The 21,008-nt window shown below is 45.7% G+C and overlaps 1 protein-coding gene across 4 annotated transcripts in view; it reads right to left on the reverse strand.

Annotated features, from left to right (window-relative positions):
- Nucleotides 1-340: 340 nt before the first annotated feature.
- LOC122945262 (probable S-adenosylmethionine-dependent methyltransferase CRG1) overlaps nt 341-21,008 on the reverse strand; it is a 142,093-nt gene continuing 121,425 nt past the window's right edge. The window contains exon 6 of one of the 4 annotated variants that reach the window (XM_044304281.1): nt 341-542. In XM_044304281.1, the coding sequence (XP_044160216.1) occupies nt 455-542 (88 nt within the window). In that variant the 3' untranslated portion in view covers nt 341-454. The remainder of the gene's footprint in view (nt 543-21,008) is intronic. The other 3 variants (XM_044304282.1, XM_044304283.1, XM_044304284.1) reach the window with 3 other exon arrangements.

Here is a 21,008-nt window from a genome sequence, read left to right on the forward strand (position 1 = left end):
TGTGAAACTCACTATTAAAGGGGTGGGCTGCTATGAAGCTCAAAGTTAAGGGGACGAGCTGCTGTAGACGTCCCATTGTAAGGAGGCGGGGCACTATGGAGGGGTCAATGTTAAGGAGAGAGGGGCAGTGGAGTTCACTGTTAAGAGGGCAGGGTGCTGTAGAGGTCACTGTTATGGGGGATACTGTGGATATCTTTTAACGACACACAGAAACATCAAATGAAATGGATGAAGTATACCCGTGCAAAGCCGGGTCCTTCTGCTAGTGAACTAATAAAAGCTCCACAAAATGTCTATTTGGACTGCTCTCCTAGGAATGTAGCCGGTTTGGGATAGTCAAAACTGCTGACACACGCTCTTTAATTATTTTTTTATTTTACTCATATTAGTTCTGTTCAGGATAATATGAAAAAAGAAAACTTCTTCTTATGTATAGATTCAGCAGGTCTCCATCTTAATGTTTGCAAGCAAAGACGCAGAAGTGTTTTACAAGCACATTCAGCCGGACAGAATCAGCCTCTTCTCCAAGTATCTCTCGGAATCTGAAACAATAAGATTTATTCAGCAACATCATAGAAATGGCATCAGTATCTTATATGTGCTTATTAAACTTTTTACTGTGATATTGGTCTTCTAAAATAAAACGTATCTTTCTATATAGGTTATTTTTCATATACAATCAAACTGCTTAATAGTAAATCTGTTTTAGTTGTTAATAGCAACCAATCTGAGCTCAGCTTTCATTTTTTCAAAGCCTTGGTTCCTATGGGCAACTAAGGCTACATTCACACTAGTAGCAGGACGGATCAGACAGGCTGTTCACCCTGTCAGATCCGTCCTGCCGCTATTTTGTAGTGCTGTCGGACCGCCGCTCCGTCCCTATTGACTATAATGGGGAAGGGGGCAGAGCTCCGGCACAGCACGGCAGTTCGAGGTGAGAGGCCACCGGACAAAACAGTTAGACATGCAGTACCTTTAGTCTGGAAGCCTACTGCCGTGCTGCGCCGGAGCTCCGCTCCGTCTCGATTATAGTCAATGGGGGGGAGCGGCGGCATGGCAAAATAACGACAGGACGGATCCGACAGGGTGAACAGCCTGTCGGATCCGTCCTGCCGCTAGTGTGAAAGTAGCCTAAGGCCGATTTATTATTCAGTTTGATAGTGGCCTATTGTGTCAGAAAGATGGTGCTCTCCCAGCAAATAGTGATTGTGGAATGCTATGTGCGAAGCAGATCGATTAAGGAAACGCAAGAGACCTTTGCCTATAAGAACCCAGCAACAAAACCACCAGCTAAACCTGGTATTATTCAGAGTCTGGTTCAGAATTGGCTCTGTTGCAAACATGAAGAAACCGAGGCCTACATCAATCAGGATGGCTGAAGTTGTGCATAAAATTCAGCAGCAGATTGCATGTAGCCCCCAAAATTCAACTCAAAGACAGTCTCAGCAAGTTGGTGTATCACGAACGGCATGTCAGCAAGTGCAGAAATCTCTGAACCTGGAACCATGCCGAATAACGTGTGCGTAGGAACCGAAAGAGTCTGACAAAGCTAAACGCGTAAATTACTGTTCTTGGTAGCTGACAGACATTTGGACCCACTGCTGTACTTCATGACCGACAAAGCTTAGTTTAGTTTATCAGATCATGTGAAATCCCAGAAAATTGGCATTTGGGGCTTAGTGTCATGAACACGAATGGTGGTCCCAATTTTCTTAAAATCAACAGTAAATGCTGCAAATTAACCTGGACATCTTTGAACAGTTTTACAACAAACACCAAAAGAAAAAATGACCTGCTTTTTCCAACAAGATGGGTTAACATTTGTAACACCCCAGAGTGGTGTCACCACTACTGCACCCTGCTACTATCTCTAATGGGCTAATATAATGTCATCTTGTGTATATCTGTGCATTCCTAATCTGTTTGCAACTGTTAGGTTCATGTGATATGCCTGGTTCATCAGCAGCTGGCAGCAAACACGGCAGAGCTATCTTAGAAAAATGGAACTTACCATTCCATTCATACCCCCCTCTGGAGATGAGTGGGCTAGTCCTACTTCCTCCAGGAAGGGTGTGGACCAGTTAGAGTTAGTCTAGTTCACCTACATCTAGGGGAAGGGTGTGCAGGGTCATGTCTCTGCTGGACATGCCTATGCCAGCCAGAGCACCCTAAGCTATGCTGGCCATGGAGGCTGAAGCATAGAAGCCTTTAAGAGCCCAAAGATTAGTTCCTCAGCTGAGACTACAGAGAAGAAGTGCAGCATACAAAAGAAGCTGAGTTATACAGCCAGCCTGTCAGTAGAGCAGAGTCAGAGAGAAAGATATATAACAATGTTGAGTTTGCCTCCAAGTTTAATGCTAAAGCCTGCTGGAACCAAGACAAAGCCTGAAACTGTCTGGAGAAATGTTTATTCAAGTAAATACAAATTACACTTTAAGTAGGATTCTGAGCGGCACACTCCACATCTATCCCACAACAACCCGGGACTGTAGATCCCACATAGCTCTCCTTCAATATCACGATCTCAGTGGTGCACAAGCCCAAACAGACAATAGTCCAGGACATTAAACTTCTTCATAGAAAGAAAGCGGGTGGCATTCACCATCGTGGAAATATAGATATTGCTTTATTGCCACATCAAGCTAAACACACGCGGCACCGGAGCTAGGAGTCACTTTCCTGCACACTGGCTACAGAGACGGCCATTTTGCTCAGTATGCGCTTCGTCAGCCTGCTACAGGTGTGTGCACCTGCACTCCACCTCTTAAAGCACTTCACGTCAAGGCATCAGCTGTGCAATCAGTGACGCCCTCCTGGTGCTGATACACATTGGTTAAAAACAAACTGCTACATTCAACATATTTTGTCACAGAGCATTTATGCAAGTTACAACAAAACACTATAATCCAGTCTATCATTCAAGCCTGAATTTCCTGTAGCCTGTGTCCGCAATATCCATCGCGCTTCACACTGCAATAATTGCCGATGTCTATCTCCTCCATTCAAGGGGGGAGGAACAGACTTAATCCCTGCAAATTTTAAGGAACTCACATCTCCAGCGAGCACTTCCCTAAAAATGTTCAATGAGTCTGGGGGAGCCCTTCCCTGTGTCTACTGAACTTGCATGTTCTCTAACACGTTCAAACATGGAGCGAATCGTCTTGCCAATATAAAACCGCCTGCAACCGCAGGTCACCATGTACACAACATATGTGCTGTGGGCCTGCGGCAGTTCATCAAGCTGCAAACTTTATAGTTCAAACCAGCCACCTTGATAAATTTTGATTGAGAGTTCCGTCTACACAGGGAGCAGCACCCACATCTGAAATTTCCTATAGGGACATTCCTAGTAAGCCAGGTGGTGTTTGGAGGAGTGACAAATCTGCTTCTCACTATTTTGTCTTTTATGGTATGGCACCTTCTAAAGGAGATACAGGGTTTATTCTTAGTGATCATTGCTAGGGATGAATCCCTCTCCAAAATATTCCAATTGCAGAAAATGACTGACCGTATTTTTTTGGCCATTAGGCTGAACCTGAAGGTAAAGATAAAACTGTCCAGTTCTTTATCCTCGTTTCCATGTCCCCTTTTCGTGAATTGTTTTTTATTTCCTTTTGATTTTTTTCAATAAATCATGCTGAGAAAAATCACTCAGCACTTTTTGCATTCACCTCATGCTCTGGGTACCCTCTGGACACCAACCGCTGCTTCCACTCTGTAGCTTGGCTTTGAACATTTTAGGGAAGTGCACGCCGGAGATGTGGGAGTTCATTAAAATTTGCAGGGAATGAGTCTGTTTCTCCCCCCTTGAATGGAGGAGATAGACATCGGCAATTATTGCAGTGTGAAGCGCGATGGATATTGCTGACACAGGCTACAGGAAATTCAGGCTTGAATGATAGACTGGATTGTAGAGTTTTGTTGTAACTTGCATAAATGCTCTGTGACAAAATATGTTGAATGTAGCAGTTTGTTTTAGTTTTTTTCTCAAGAAATTTTTATTGTCAAAATGTATAGCAAGTGACAACGACATATTGTGGACGCAGCCACACAAGAGTTCTTCAAACATTTAAACTCGATAATTGGTGGGCGCAGCCACCATTTTGGTAAATTGACAACATTTTTGTTAATGTAGAAAGTCCTATGGCACCCGCTCGGGTGCTGCCAACATAGAACTTAGGGTAACAAAAATAAAGAACCAATTCAGTAAGTCACCCGAAGGTAAGTCATGAGGGGGGAGGGGGGGGGGGGGGAAAGAACAAGAAAAAGAAAAATGAGAGAGATGGTGTTGTTGAGAAGCATCCATAGACATATAATTTCCTACCTATATTAGGCCAATTCAGGGTATCCCTGGGAAATGCACAAGAGCATACAGAGGAGATTGATTACTGAGGCATAGGAAATTTAGCCAGCCAAGGAGACCAGGAAGTATAGAAAAATTTTAACCTGTTCGTTCTTTGTGCCCATAAATGTTCAAAAATGACATTTGTGGATATCCTTTTTGCTAGTTCGTTCACGGAAGGGCTCCTAGATGATTTCCAATGTTTAGCAATCAATAATTTAGCTGTTAATAAAATATGACATAATAAAGGTCTAAATTGGGGGGGGGATTGTGTCAATGCCTAATGACAAAAGTGCCATAGCTGGGGATAGCATTAGACTCCGTCCTAAGACATCTTCAATTAGTTTATTTACTTCTACCCAGAAGGTGCGGAGTCCAATGCAATCCCAAAAAATATGGATCAAATTACCAGGCTTCACTTGGCATCGCCAACATGTATTTTCAAAGTTAGGATAGAATCTGGCAAGTTTGACTGGGGTGAAGTACCACCGTGCTAGGAGTTTTAAATACCCTTCAACCAGATTAGCGTTTCTTGTGGCTTTGTGTGTAGTTCTAATCGCAATCTGCCATTTAGCCAGGGGAAAAGAGATTTTAAAATCCCTTTCCCAGTTAAGTAAATGTGCTTTCTTAGTAAAGTGGTCATCATTTGTCACGTAATTATATATAACCTTTGTAGGCACCTGAGGAATTCCTTGTGGGCCAAGTGCTGTATGGAGCAGAATTATCGGGACATTTACTTCCCTTTTAGGTCCTTTAACTAAAAAGTGGGTTATTCTAGTAAACTGGTAGCTATAAGAGTCCGGTAGATTATGTGAGGATTTCAGACATGTAAAGGACTTAATAGTATCTCCCTCATAGAAATCATTCAATACCCTAATCCCAGCTTTCCGCCACCCGCTCACCGAGATGTCTGGAATATAATATTGCAGAATTTCTACAGGGATCTGCAAGGTTTTCACCGGCACTTTAGGCTCATCCTTCTGTAACATTATTTTCCATGTTTGGATAGTGGCTTTCATTGTCGGTGCTGTGGGTAGCGGAAATTTCTTATCCTTTGCATGTAATAGCAGAAGTGAACGGAGAGTCTTCCCCTTATTAAGATCCATTTCTATCTGTTTCCAGCTTGGATATTGCTCTGTGCTAAGCCAAAGTTTTAGCTGTTTTAAGATAAAGGAGTTGTAATACCCCTGAAGATTAGGGACACCTAGGCCTCCATTGGACCTGTGGTTATAAAGTATAGAGGCTGCAATTCTATGAGGACCTTTGTTCCATATGAATGAAAGCATTTGAGTCTTAAACTTAGCTATGACTGAAGCAGGGATGGGAATAGGAAGTGTTCTGAACAGATATAGAATTTTTGGTAGAATCATCATTTTATATATTGTTATTCGTCCCAGCCAGGACAATTCTATTTTGGAGTATCTGATCAAGTCGGCTTGAAGAGATTTGTACATTGTATCGTAGTTATACTTTACTATTCTAGATAGAGGAAAGCACAATTGGACACCCAAATATGTAATAGATTGTTCTGCCCATTGGAAAGGGAATTCTTTTCCTAATAACTCTTTCAAGGGTGGAGGGACTTTTATAGCTAGCATTTGGGATTTGGACTCGTTAACCTTATAATACGATACCTCTCCAAATTCTTTAATAATCTGAGAAGCCGCTCTTAAGGAAGGGATGGGATCAGTGATTGAAAGGATGACGTCATCCGCGAACAGTCCTATTTTATGTTGGCGGTTACCGGCTGGGATACCCCTAATCTCGCTTGACACCCTTATCATTTCTGCAAAAGGCTCCATAACCATTAAAAAAAGGAAAGGCGAAAGGGGGCAACCCTGGCGAGTGCCATTTGTAATTAAAAAAGGGGATGATAAGGACCCATTTACCAATACTCTAGCTGAGGGGGAAGTATAAAGAGCTAAAATCGCATTCTTTATATAGCCATTAAACCCAAATTTATCTAGAACTGCTGATGCAAATCCCCAGTGGATCCGGTCGAACGCCTTCTCTGCATCCAGGGTAAGAAGCAAAGAAGGCGACGCCATGGACCCAGCTTTCTGCAATAAACCCAGCATCCTCCTAGTCCCATCTGGGGCCTCTCTGCCCTTCGTAAAGCCTACTTGATCGCTGTGAATTATTATAGGCATAAATTTCATAAGTCTATGAGCGAGTAATTTGGCATAAAGCTTAATATCACAGTTAAGAAGCGAGATAGGGCGGAAATTTGCGGGGGAGTCATGTGTTTTCCCCGGTTTAGGTATGGTGACGATGGTGGCTTGCAGCATTTCAGATGGAAATTGGTCCCCAAGTAAGACTCCATTAAAGAGTTTCACTAGATGTGGCTGCAAAACGGAGGAGAATATCTGATAGTATTCGTTGGAAAATCCATCCGGACCGGGTGACTTGTTAGCTTTAAGAGATTTAATAATACTTTCTATTTCGAAAATGGAGACTGGGGAATTTAGTTCCGTTAGTTGTTCAGAGTTTAAAGAGGGCAAATTAATTTTTTGGAGAAAAGCGTCAATGCTTTCTGTGGATGGTTGGTGAGTGGAAGCATCTTTGTTAAGGTTGTATAGCTTTGAATAGTACTGATTGAATGCTTCTGCTATTTTATTTGGATGAGTGATTTTAGATATCTTGTCTGGGGCTAGTATAAAAGGAATATTAATTTTTTGGGCCAGCGGTTTTACTTTCCTCGCCATTAATCTACTTGGTTTATTGTATGACTTGTAATACGCTAGACGCATAGAGGTTAGCTGTCTATCATAATCCATCTGGAGGGTAGAGTGAATTTCATGTCTGAGAGACATTAATGTTTTATGTAGTAGTAAGGACGGGTCTGAGCTAAGTTGTCTTTCCAGTCTGGCTTCTTCATCTAGGAGGGATGTCAGTTTAGCTTCCCTTGTTTTTTTGAAGTGAGAGCTTTGTTTAATCAGTTCTCCTCTAATAGTCGCTTTATGAGCTTGCCAGATAGTAAAGTTACTAACATCACTTGTGTTATTGAGGGAAAAATACTCCATCAAAGCTGATTTTGTACGTGCCTGATACGTGGGATGACGGAGAAGAAAAGTATTGTTTCTCCACAATCTTTGTGTGTTTGTCGGTAAGATTTGGGAGATAGAACAATATATGGGCGCATGATCCGACCAAGATGTCTTCCCAATTGAAGATTTGGAAATCTTAGGCAAAAGAGATCTGTCTGAAAGAAACAGATCAATTCGGGAGAATGATCTATGTCTAGCAGAGTAGAAGCTATATTCCCTAGAATTTGCATTTAAACACCTAAACGTGTCATAGAACTGATTGTCCCGTATCCACCGTCCCAATGAGGGAGCCAATATTCTATTTGAGCTGGAAGAATCAATAGACCCGTTGGGGACAATGTAGCAGTTTGTTTTTAACCAATGTGTATCAGCACCAGGAGGGCGTCACTGATTGCACAGCTGATGCCTTGACGTAAAGTGCTTTAAGAGGTGGAGTGCAGGTGCATACACCTGTAGCAGGCTAACGAAGTGCATAGTGTGCGAAACGGCCGTCGCTGCATCCAGTGTGCAGGGAAGTGACTCCTAGCTCTGGTGCCTCTTGTGTTTTGCTTAATGTGGCAGCTGCTTTCTTTCTATGAAAAAGTTTTATTCAAGTAAAGCTGCCATTGAACTTCATCTCAAGGTCTGGACTCAAGTTGGTATGACAAGGTACGTGGAATTCTTTTACCTTCTGTTAATCTTTTTCTGAGTTCTAATTAACATTTGACTTGAAATAAAAAAATATGTAAAAAAAAATAATAATAATCTTGACCTAGGAGGAAGAGGTCCATATGGAGTAGGAGGTTGAGGAGGCAGTGGATGTGGCGGTGTAGGTGGAAGCGGAGGTAGCAAACACTGGTTTTTATTTTATTGTATTATAAAAAAAAAAGGTTTAAATTTAGGTAGACACCAAAACATTGGGAAATATAAAAATAAAAGAGAAAGTGCGCTGGAGTACAACAATGGCTGGGTGAGGCTGGTATACATGTCTTTTCTGCCCAAGGTATGGACAAGTCCTGTGGAATCCCTGCCTGGTTCATTTTAATAAACGTGAGCTTGGCTGTGGACAGGCGGCTGCGCTTGTCTGTGATAATGCCCCCTGCCATGCTAAACACACCTTTAGACAATACACTGTCTGCAGGGCAGGCCAGCACCTCCAAAGAGTAAAGGGCAAGCTCAGACCATGTGCCCAATTTGGAGATCCAGAAGTTGAAGGGGGGCAGACCCATCAGTCTAGGTGTGTGCACACATACTGCTCCACCATGTTGCTGAAATGCTGCCTCCTGCTAAGACATTCCATATCAACTGATGGTGCTGGTTGTTGTGGTGTGCTGACAAAACTTTTCCACATTTCGGCCATGCTAACCCTGCCTTCTGAGGTGCTGGTGGTGCCACAGCTGTTTTGGCGACCTCGTCTTCCTCCTCAGCCTTTGCCTTGTGCTTCCACTGAGCCCCTGCTGTCAGGTGGGAATGCCATCAGCAGCGCATCTACCAGCGTGTGCTTGTACTCGCGCATCTTATGATCACGCTCCAGTGACGGAATTAAGGACATTACATTGTCCTTGTAACGGGGATCCAGCAGCGTGGCCACCCAGTAATCAGCACAAGTTAGAATGTGGCCATGTTGGCGGTCGCTGTGGAGACACTGCAGGATGTAATTGCTTATGTGTGCCAGGCTGCCCAGAGGCAATGACAAGATGTCCTCTGTGGGATGTGTATCGTCTTTGTCCTCTGTTTCTCCCCCAGCCATGCACCAGTTATTGCCATGAGCTGGTTTGGGTGCCACCCTGCTGTGAACACGGTTCCTCCTCCATCTCCTTATCCTCCACCTCGTCATCCTCTAGAACTGTGACCTGGCTGGACAATTGTGTACCTGGCGTATGTTGGTGCAGGATCCCACCCTCTGAGCCACTTGTGAATGACTGTCCTGAAACCCTTGTAAATGATCCCTCTTCCTCCTCCTCCTGTGCCACATCCTCTTCCATCATCGCCCGAAGCGTTTTTTCAAGGAGACATAGAAGTGGGATAGTAACACTGAGAACAGCGTCATCGGCACTGGCCATGTTGGTGGAGTACTCGAAATAATGCAACAAGGCACACAGGTCTCACATGGAAACCCACTCATTGGTGGTTAAGTGGTGCTGTTCCGCAAAGCGACTCACCCGTGCGTGCTACAGCTGAAACTCCACTATCGCCTGCTGCTGCTCGCACAGTCTGGCCAGCATGTGCAAGGTGGAGTTCCACCTTGTGGTTATGTTGCAAATGAGGCAGTGAGTGGGAAGGCCGAAGTTACGCAGCGCAGACAGGCGAGCAGCAGCAGGGTGAGAACGCCGAAAGTGCACACAGACGGCCTGCACTTTTTGCAGCAGCTCTGAAATATTGGGGTTTCTGCACCACCAAATTCAGCACATGCGCCAGGCAAGGGATATGCCCAGAGTTGATACGAGATTTCGCCCATTATTGCACACCACCAGGCTCACTGGCACCAACCACTCATCGGTCTGTTGTTCCATGCCCGTCCACAGCTCCTGCGTGGTGTGGGGTCTGTCCCCCAAACAGATACATTTTAAAACTGCCTGCTGTCGTTTACCCCTGGCTGTACTGTAGTTGGTGGTGACGGTGTTACGCTGACCGGATGAGGAGGCGGTAGAGGATGAGGAAGCGGAGTAGGAGGAGAAAGCAGCAGGAGGCAAAGAGAAACATCCTGCATTCCTTGGTGGTGTGAGGACATGCGCCAAACTTCTATCCACCTCAGGCGCATCCACCACTGCATTTACCAAGTGTGCTGTTAGGATGATATAACGTCCCCGTCCGTGCTCACTAGTCCACGTATACGTAGTTAGGTGGACCTTGCCAGAGATGGCGTTGCGCAGTGCACATCTGATTTTGTCCCCCACTTGGTTGTGCAGGGAACGGATGGCTCGCTTGGAAAAGTAGTTGCGGCTGGGCACAACGTACTGTGGGAAGGCCACCGCCATGAGATTCTTAAAACTGTCCGTGTCCACCAAATGGAATGATAGCATTTCAAAGGCCAGGAATTTCGAAATGCTGGCATTCAGGGCCAGGGATCGCGGGTGGGTACTTCCTCTTTCACACCAGTGTTTTGCTTACATGGGACATTGTGGAGATGCTTGGTTACCGAGGTGGTGGCGTTGCTGGCGCATCCTTTATTTGCGGGGTGGAAGCAAGAAGAGGAAGAGGAAGCAGAAGGAGCCAGAGACCTGTCTTAATTTTTGAGGTGCCTACTCCACTGCAGCTCGTGCTTTGCACTTAAATGCCTGGTCATGCATGTTGTGCTCAGGTTTGGAACGTTTATGTCTCGCTTCACAGCGTGCAAACCACTCATGTCTTGTCTTCAGCACATTGTCTGATGAACTGCCATGCCAGGGAACTCCTTGGAGCTGGATTTGGTGTGCTCGGTCCCTTGGTGCGGTAGGCAGTAGCAGGTGTACTGTCTAGGAGACGGCCGCTCCGCTTTTGCACCCTGCTGCCTCTTTTGCTGTGCCGAATGGCTCCGTGCGACCACCGCCTCTACCTCCGAACTACACAGGTCACTCGCATGACCTCGATTCCATGTGGGGTCGAGGACCTCATCGTCTTCCACATCATCATTCACCCAATCTTCACCCCTGCCGTCCTTGTCGGTCTGCACACTGCAGAAAGCCACAGCAGTTGGCACCTGTGTTTCGTTATCATCCGAGACGTGCTGCGGTGGTCCTCCCATGTACTCCTCTTTAAACATAAGTGGTTGGGCATCGGTGCACTCAATCTCTTCCACTTCTGGGGCGGGGCTATGTGGATGGCCCTGGGAAACCCTGCTAGCAGAGTTATCAAAAAGCAGAAGAAACTGATGCATGACTTGGTGCTCAGACTGCTTGGCTGATTTGCAAGGGGGTGAGGTGAAATATTGATGGCCATGGGATGCAGGGGCCAACTCTGATATTTCAGCAGGGGACTGGGTGGGAGACATTGTGAAGGAACTGGAGGCACTGTCAGCCACCCAATCTACTATCGCCTGTACTTGTTCTGGCCTCGCCATTCTTAGAGCGGCATTCGGGCCTACCAAATAACTCTGAAGGTTCTGTCGCCTACTCGCACCTGAGGAAGGTGTTTCACTTGTGCATGTAGCTGGCACAGATCGACCACGTCTTCTCCCTGCAACAGGAGCTCCACCAACACCAGCAGCACCACGACCAGGGCCACGTCCCTTATTTGACACTCTATTCATTCTTTGCATTCACCCTAACAAACTAACAGATGGTTTATGTCAGGTGACAATGTAACCACCAATAGTCAACAATTAAGTTCACTGACAGTAAGGCGGTGGCGGTGTCATAAAGAGAAAAAAATTCTTGAGGTCGCACAACAGTGTGACAGTTAATTTAATACAAATACTTTGCGCAGGCTGCAAATGTACTATCTAGCACAAAAAGGGTGTTTGTTTCAAACAAAAACATAACAGCAGTATTTAACGGTTGTATTGGACTGTCAGAAATGCAGCGTATTCCGCAAAGTTTGGGTGAAAAAATCATATATTTTTTTCCATACAGTGAAACAAATGGATTTGCTGATTTTATTTCACTATAAGGTTTCCAGTGCAGGCCGCAAAGGTACTTTCTGGCCAAAAAAAAAATATGATTTTTTTCACCCGCAAATGAAAGAAATGGATTTAACTCATTTTCTTTCACTATCACAAATTCAGTGCAGGGCACAAATGTACTTTTAGCTAAAAAAAAATATTTGTCTCCCCCAGAATCTAACAGATGGATTTACTGAATTGATTACACTCATATGTATCACAGGGGTACTTTACATAAAAATTTTTTTTGAAAATGTCACCCCCTGGGTCCCTGAACTCACTGACAGATTGCCTATATTATTTCCCCTTCCCCTGGCACATATGCAGTGCAGGTGCACTTAAAAAAAATGGGTATATGTTGCCCACTGAACTAAAAGAACAGGATTAATTTATTGTCCCTGGCACATATGCAGTGCTGGTGCACTGAACTTGCACAAAATGGCCGCCGATGCCCACCTAACAGACTGATAAGACTTATTTTTCTGTGTCACTGGGCTCAGGGCAGGGTACAAAAATGTTGCATCGCACCCGCACAAAAAAATTAAATAAAAATTGCTGTAAATCGCAGAGTTAACAACAAGTTCTGATATCAGATTCTTTCCTATTCTCTCCCTCACAGCAGCAGCATTCTATCCCTACACTAGCAAGAGCTGAGTGACGTGCAGTGCTACGTTACTCCAGCTTATATAGAGGCTGGGTCACATGCTGCACTGGCCAATCACAGCCATGCCATTAGTAGTCATGGCTGTGATGGCTTCTAAGGGCAAACAGGTTAAAAAGCTTGCTGATTGGCTGCCCTGCAGCCTTTCAAAAAGCGCCATTAAATAGCCGAACACCAAACTCGAACCCAAACTTTTACTGAAATTTTCGGGTTCGGGTCCAGGGTCCAAAAATCCGATCAACCCTAGTCAGAAATCCTTTTAGGGGGGTAATGTCACCCAGCAATGTAACAGACGAATTATTTTAATTTATTTCTCTGTCCGCTATGTAGAGCAGGGGTATATCACAGCCAAAAATTGGTGAATGTCACCCAACAATGTAACAGACAAATTTTTTTAAGTTACTTCCCTGTCCGCTATTTAGAACAGGGATATATCACAGCCATATATGCAAATAAGTCAACCCCTGGACTCGGAGACTAATTAACTATATTACTATCCCTGGCATATGTGCAGGTGCAGGTGTACTTCACAAAAAAAAATTTTGTCGCCCACCGAACTAACAGACGGATTAATTATTAAATTATTTATATTTATTGTGCCCACAAACAAAAAAAAAAAAAAAAAATCTCTGTAGGAAGGTCAGCCGCAGATTGAACATACAGATAAATTATCTTTCTGTGTCAGGGGTGTAAAAATTGTGTATTGCACACATGCCCTGGCTGTACAATTGTGTATCTGGCCTATGTAGGTGCAGGAACCCAACATTCAAGCCACTTGTGAATGACTGGCCTGATAACCGTGGAAATGTCACCCCACACACAAACAGATGGATTTGCTGAATTTATTGGCCTGGCTGTCACATATGCAGTGCAGGCCACAGGGTTAGTTTAAAAACCAAACTGTGAATATGTCACCCCACAGATGAATGTAGTGTATTTATTTGCCTGGCTGTCACATATGCAGCACAGGCTGCAAAGGTATTTTCTGGACAAAGATATATATATTTTTTTCACCAACAATGAAACAGATGGATTTAACAGATTTTCTTTCACCAACACAAATACAGTGAATGCCGCAAAGGTACTTTATGGCAAAAAAAAAGTTTTTTTTTTCACAAACAATGTCAAAGTTGTATTTACTGATTATATTTCACTGCAAAAGGCAGCAAAATGTGCTCAAGAGCATTGCAAGTACTCAGCAACCAAATGTGGATAGTGAAAGAACTTAAAAAAATATAAAATACATAAAAAATAAATAAATAATCTTGATATAGGAGGTGGATGTCCATATGGAGTAGGAGGTTGAGGAGGCGGTGGATGTAGCAGTGTAGGTGGAAGCGGCGGTAGAGGAGGAGGAGGTAGCCAACACAGTTTTATTTTTTTTGTTGGTGTTTAAATTAGGGTACACCCTAAAAAATTGGGAAATATAAAAAATAAAACAATGAGAAAGTGCGCTGCAGTATAACAATGGCTGGGTGAGGCTGGTATAAATGTCTATTCTGCACAAGGTACGGACAAGTCCTGTGGGATCCATGCCTGGTTCATTTTAATGAACGTGAGCTTGTCCACATTGGCTGTCCACATAAGCCTTTGCTGTGTATGTCATTGTGAGATACACACTTTAGATACTGTGGTTCTATTCAGTTATTTGAAAAACAAACTTTAATTGCGGCCTAGTCTGTATTAGTAAGTGTGAGATACACACTTTAGATACTGTGGTTATATTCTTCTATCAATAAAACACCCTTTTTGGGCAAAAAACTTTAATTGTGGCCTAGTCTGCATCTGTACATGTGAGGCTGAGGCACAACATTTACATACTGTCGTTCTATTCTGCTATTAATTAAACACCCATTTAGGGCAAGATCCTAAATTTGAGAAATATGAGGAGAGCGTCAAATAAGGGATGTGGCCCAGGTCGTGGTGCTGCTGGTGGAGCTCCTGTTGCAGAGAGGACGTGGTCGATCTGTGCCAGCTACACGCACAAGTGAAACCCCTCCCTGCCTCAGATAAGAGTAGGCGACAAAATCTGCAGCGGTATTTGGTAGGGCCTAATGCGGCTCTACGAATGGTGAGGCCTGAACAAGTACAGGCGATAGTAGATTGGGTTGCTGACAGTGCCTCCAGTTCCTTCACATTGTCTCCTACCCAGTCTCCTGGTGAAATATCAGAGTTGGCACCTGCAGCCGATGTCCATCAGTCTTTCACCTCACCCCCTGCAAATCAGCCAAGCAGTCTGAGCCACAAGTCATGCAGCAGTCTCTTCTGCTTTTTGATGACTCTGTTAGCAGGATTTCCCAGGGCCGTCCTCCTATCCCTGCCCCATAAGTGGAAGAGATTGAGTGCACAATGCCCAACCACTTATGTTTCAAGATGAGTATATGGGAGGACCATCGCAGCACGTCTCGGATGATGACGAAACACAGGTGCCAACTGCTGGGCCTTTCAAAAGTGTGCAGACTGACAAGGAGGGCAGGGGTAAACACTGGGTGGAAGATGATATGTAGGATGATGAGGTCCTTGACCCTACATGGAATCAAGGTTATGCGAGTGACCTATGTAGTTCGGAGGAAGAGGAGGTGGTCGCACAGAGCCACCAGCACAGCAGAAGAGGGAGCAGGGTGCAAAAGCAGAGCGGCCTTCCCTTGGACAGTATGCCTGCTACTGCCCACCGCAGCAAGGGACCGAGCACACCAAAGCCACTGGTGTGGCAGTTCTTCAGACAATGTGCTGACGACAAGACACGAGTGGTTTGCACACTGTGCAATCACAGCCTGAAGCGAGGCATAAACGTTCTCAACCTGAGCAGAACCACACCGCAAACAGAGGATCTGCCAGCAACACCACCACCTGGGTCACCAAGCATCTTCACAATGTCCCACGGAAGCGTTCAGCTCTCCATCTCCCAAACACTGGAGAGGAAGAGGAAGTACCCCCCTATCCACCCACGATCCCTAGCCTGGAATGCCAACATTGCTAAATGACTGGCCTTTGAAATGCTTTCATTCTGTTTGGCGTAGACGGCTATATAGCACCCGGTGATGCGTTCCAGCCAGCCAATCAATTTAATGCCAGTAACCAACATGGCTATGGCATTACAGTGAGGGCAGTACTTACCTGCAAGTTTTTGGGCTGCGAAGCAGCCAAGAAACGTGTAGGGAGGAGACTCGAGCTTTGCACTTGAGCACATGCGGTATTCGGCCGAATACCGCAATCTGACGAGCATGGAGAGGGTGTTCGGCCGAGCATGCTCAATCAACACTAGGAAAGATCATTCAAAGTGTAGAAAAAGGATAGAAAGGCATTATCCACACTCCCAGGTCCATGTGACCTTGCTTGACCCAATCCCTAACCCCCACGCCCTTAACACCACTTTAACTATTAACCCCTTCCATTCCTACTCTCCCCTGCAAACCCTGCCATGTCGGGCCTGCAGTAGCTTTGCCCTTTGTTCCCCTCACTTGACTAGGGTATTGCAGAGTAGGAGAAAAGTTGAACACAGCAGCATCTTTATTAATGAACATGTTATAAACATCATGAACATCATGAAACATATTAAACCCAGACACATTGTCAGGAGAGGAAGTCATGGTTTCCCTGACATCCCCAGTCGCAACACACCGACTCAGGGATGATAACTTCTGGTATCCGGAAACCGATCCCTTAAACCACTCGTTGTTGGGGAGGGGGGAGCGCCATCTCTCCAATGGTTCCCCAACTACCACCTCAATCAATTCAATGCATGACCTCCTCCTTGCCAAGAAAAGTAGACACGACTCCTTGTGCCTGCGAATTCCGCCACACCTTGACAGCCGTCTCCACCCCTTCCTGTAAATAGATATTCCAAATGTCCATGCCCACCTCATTCAAATACACACCATCTGATCTCATCATATCTCGATCAGGCACTTTGAGGTCTCTGTGGTGAACCACCACCCCACCGTTACGGGAAACAAAATGGGACACCTCCTTATTAATCCTACCCCTCGCTCTATTCAGTTTCTCCACTGAACGAGCATACCTTCACCGCAAACAGGCTACCATTTCCGACCATACCAACAAGATACCTGGAAACAAGGATAACAATCTTAGGATATCGAACGTAATATCCCAGATCAGCTGCCTGAAAGAACAAACCCCGAGGTCATTCCCACCAGCATGTAAAACCAATACATCAGGCGCCCTGTCTAACCGTGAGTAAAAATACAACTCTGAAAGCACTTCACCCCATAACAAGCCTCGCACTTCGATCCAACGTAAGGCTCACCTCACTCCTAGGGAAACCAAGCCGCCTGCCATCTTGGTGTACATCGGCACGCAGGGCTCCCCAGTATACATAGGAGTGGCCCACGATCCAAACTAGGCAATGTCCAGAGGCTAAAAAGAAGAAAAGTTAAAATTAAATCCAGGAACAGAATATAATGAATTTACAAACTAGACAGATGCACATAGGACAGGAATCTCCCAGACTCCCACCTCCAGTCCTGCGAACAACCCCATTTAGCCACTTCCGTGGTGGCCCCAATCCTGAATGAATGAGAAGCATACTCCCTAATATTCAGTGTGACTGACTGTTAAACAAATCGAAAAACTTTGCCCAAACCCTAAGATCTGCCTTGTGATCAACATTTAAATGAAGGAAATGTAAGGGGCTTCAGATCCCTGACGTAGCCAGCGCTAACAGTCGACTAAAAACATGCCCCCATCGGTATAATGCAACATGCAAAGTTGAACTTGCCCAACAATGATTTAAGTTGTCGCAAGCAAACTTTCCGCATCCCTGATAGGTGGTGAACTAGGTTACGCAACTCTGTTAACTTGTCTAGAGGCAAACGGCATTCCATAGCAACGGAATCCAACTCAATACCCAAAAAGGAAAGCAGTGTCACTGGCCCAACAGTTTTGTCGGGGGCCAGAGGAACCCCAAAACGGTGCGCCACCTGTTCGACAGTATGAAGCCATAGAGAACATTGCCGAGAAGCAGCAGGACCTATACAAAGGAAATCATCCAAGTAATTCAGCACTGACTGAAAACCTGACTTTCTTCGTACTACCCATTCAAAAAAGTGCTAAACGCCTCAAAGTGCGAACAGGAAATGGAGCCCATGGGCAGATATCGATCGACATAAAAAACGGTCATCCCACATGCAACTCAAAAGGTGAAAACTCTCAGGATGCACTGGTAACAAACGGAAAGCCGTTTCAATATCAGTCTTGACCATGAGGGCTCCCGCCCCGCACAGACATACCCAATCCATTGCCCGGTCAAAAGAGATTTATACTACCAAACTCAACTCCTGTCCAATTGACGGAAAACCCCGCCAAAAGGACAAAGGATGGATCAGTCAGAATTTATTGGGTTCCTTTTTGGGCACCACTCCTAAAGGAGAGACCCGCAAGTGGGGCCACGGCGAGTCAAGAAACGAACCCGCCATTCATCCCAAGGTCACCTCCTTGGCTAACTTATCCGCCACCACATGACGGTGCTGTCGGGCTGACTTCAGGTTCCGAGGACGAAAAAACGGTGCATTGGGCACAAAAGAGATTTTAAAACCAAAACCTTTCACCAAAAACTGGGCAGAGTCCCTGTCTGGATAATCACTTAAAAACTGGAGCATCGCTTCAAATCTCAGAGTTGTCGTCCCTTTTTCCAGCAGAATTGCCGGGACGAGGCCTCGCATTGCACCTAAAACACTTCGCTTGAGTGTGCATTCCTCCGCAGGTCACACGCTCGTGCTTAAAATGACAGGAGGCCCCGAAGCCGCAATGTCCCTCATTAAACTGCCAGCAACAACTGGGTCGCTGGTTAGCCAGGGACCCAGCCCCTGAGGGTGAACCCCTGGCACCTGGACGAACAGGCTGTGCAGGAGCCCGCGCAGCCACCATCAAACGCATCCACAAGGAGATATCCTTGTGGTCCCACCGCAAAAAAGGGACAGACTGCCTTGCTCTGCGAGAATTGCTCATCGTACTGGAGCCAGGCTACGTCACCATAAACCCGATTAAGCTTCACCTTTCGAGTCCCATGTAACAAAAAAGGGCCGAGCAATTCTGAGGAGCACGTTCACCAATAACAATGGCCAATATAGCGAACGCCTGAAGCCAATTGGAAAAAATGAGCTGTATCAAACGATACCGACACGTTTCCTCCTATTTCTTACTGACATCCGGTTTTCCTCTGTCCAAATAAAGTTTTTCAAGGGGGAGCAGGGTAAATATCTCGACATACTCTTCTATCCATATTTTTTCCCCCACTTCCTGGTTTAAATGGGCCCTGAGAGGACCGTCAAAACCAACATAAAACTCTGCCATGGGCCGCGTCCACCATATGCACCGATGGGTTACTCACTCCCTTTAAAGCCCCTACTGATTCAAAATTAGGCTGAACCTCCCCACCGACACCCGCAGCAACTCCCGGAACATTAACTCCTGCGGCTGCCCCCATCCTAAGTGGTTCTGAAAGCACCTCACCTGTTGCAGTACCCAATCACGCCAACACTGACGAAACCTGAGGCTGGAGAACAGGGGGCTTAAAGTTTTAAATTCCAGCTAAAAATTGCGCGAAAGCCTCCCCAGTGTCACAGCAACTCCCCATTGTGGCACAAGTGACGACCCAAACACATTCAACAAAGACAAAATAGAAGAGGCTATAGAAAGGGGAAGAGACACCGCAGTGGACTCACCCGGCTGACTCAGGACAGGATCCGGAACAGCAGTCAGGTCAGATGGCGGACGCGAAGGTGGCAGCTCCCTATCTTTCAGACTGTTTGCATAGTCATAAGGCGACGTCATCTCCACAGCAACTGCAAGACGCTCCGCAAAGCGGTCTTTCACAGACCTATGCTTTACATGTTGCACAAGAGAGGCAGATTCAGGGATGTCGGCAGCAAGTTGTGGTTCCTCGCGCCCTCTAGTGGTCTGTGCTGGTATTGCCACCTCCGTGAACAGGAAGCTGAAGGAGGAGGAGGCAGCACAGGCTCTTGGAGGCATTGCAGACTGCCCCCCGAACAGGCAGAGGAGAGAGCACAGCAGACACTGGTCCAGGTGGGGATGTGGCTGTAGGGGTGGGTGCCGGCGATGTAGAGGCACGGGGATCAGAAGACACAGAAGAACATTGGGCACCACGTGGAGCAGGCCCCCGCCGTGTATGATGAATCATCCCGATCCTGGCTTTGGTGGAATCGCACTGCTCATTTTCTGAGGGGACCGGAGGACGCAAGCTGGGGCTTCTGACACGGCAGGTGGTCGGCGGCAGCGGTAAGGGGGCGTACAAGTGGGAGCCTGCTGAGTGACCTCTTCCTCACCTAATGCCAGAACAAGCTGCTCCTGTAGCCATGACACCCCATGCTGAGCCGATGCTTCCCCAGAGAAAAAAGAAGATCCCTGGATGCCATCACTGCAGGCAAACAGGTCTGTTCCCAGGTCCTGCACCAGCACTGCATCTGAGCTTTTGGGACATTGCAAATCACCAATTTTTTGGGCAAACTACAACATCTGGATTAGTCAGTGTGCAATTTAAGCTAGAAATACACCCATTACTTTCTGGGGTTTGAAAAACACACCTTTTTTTTCTCCCAAAAAATGTATTTTCCAGATCTGCAAGTGTTAAATTCAAGTTTAATATAAACAGCTTTCATAGTCTGTTGCCAAAAAAACACTTTTTTGGCAATCTACAACATTTGGATTAGTCAGTGTGCAATTTAAGCTAGAAATACACCCATCATTTTCTGGGGATTGAAAAACACACTATTTTTTTCAAAAAACAATATTTTCAGGCCTTGCAGCATTAGCACGTGTGAAATTGCAGGCTTATACACTGCTGTCAAATTCAGTTGTTAAACAAAAACTCGTTTGGGCACAAAAAATTTAGTTGGCAGCCTTTGATGCAGATGTCATTGTGAGATACACCCTTAAAGGGGTTGTCCAAGTTATATTTATTGATGACCTATCCTCAGGATAGGTCATCAATATCAGATCGGCGGGGGTCCGACACCCGGCACCCCCTCCGATCAGCTGTTTGAAGAGAAGGAGCGCGCGGTGTCAGCGCTGCCTCCTCTTCACTGTTTACCTTCTAGCCATTGCATCTGCAGTGGTGAGCAGGTGTAATTACACCCAAGCCGTCCCATTCATTTCAATGGGAAGGCTTGGGTGTAATTACACCTGCTCACCACTGCAGATGCAACGGCTAGAAGGTAAACAGTGAAGAGGAGGCAGCGCTGACACCGCGCGCTCCTTCTCTTCAAACAGCTGATCGGAGGGGGTGCCGGGTGTCGGACCCCCGCCGATCTGATATTGGACAACCCCTTGTCCAATAAATATAACTTGGACAACCCCTTTAATACATTTTGGTTACATACAGAGATTTTAAATACCGCCATTTGATGCACCAATATTGAATTC

The sequence above is a fragment of the Bufo gargarizans genome, chromosome 8 (assembly GCF_014858855.1).
Source record: "Bufo gargarizans isolate SCDJY-AF-19 chromosome 8, ASM1485885v1, whole genome shotgun sequence".
Lineage (NCBI taxonomy): Eukaryota > Metazoa > Chordata > Amphibia > Anura > Bufonidae > Bufo > Bufo gargarizans.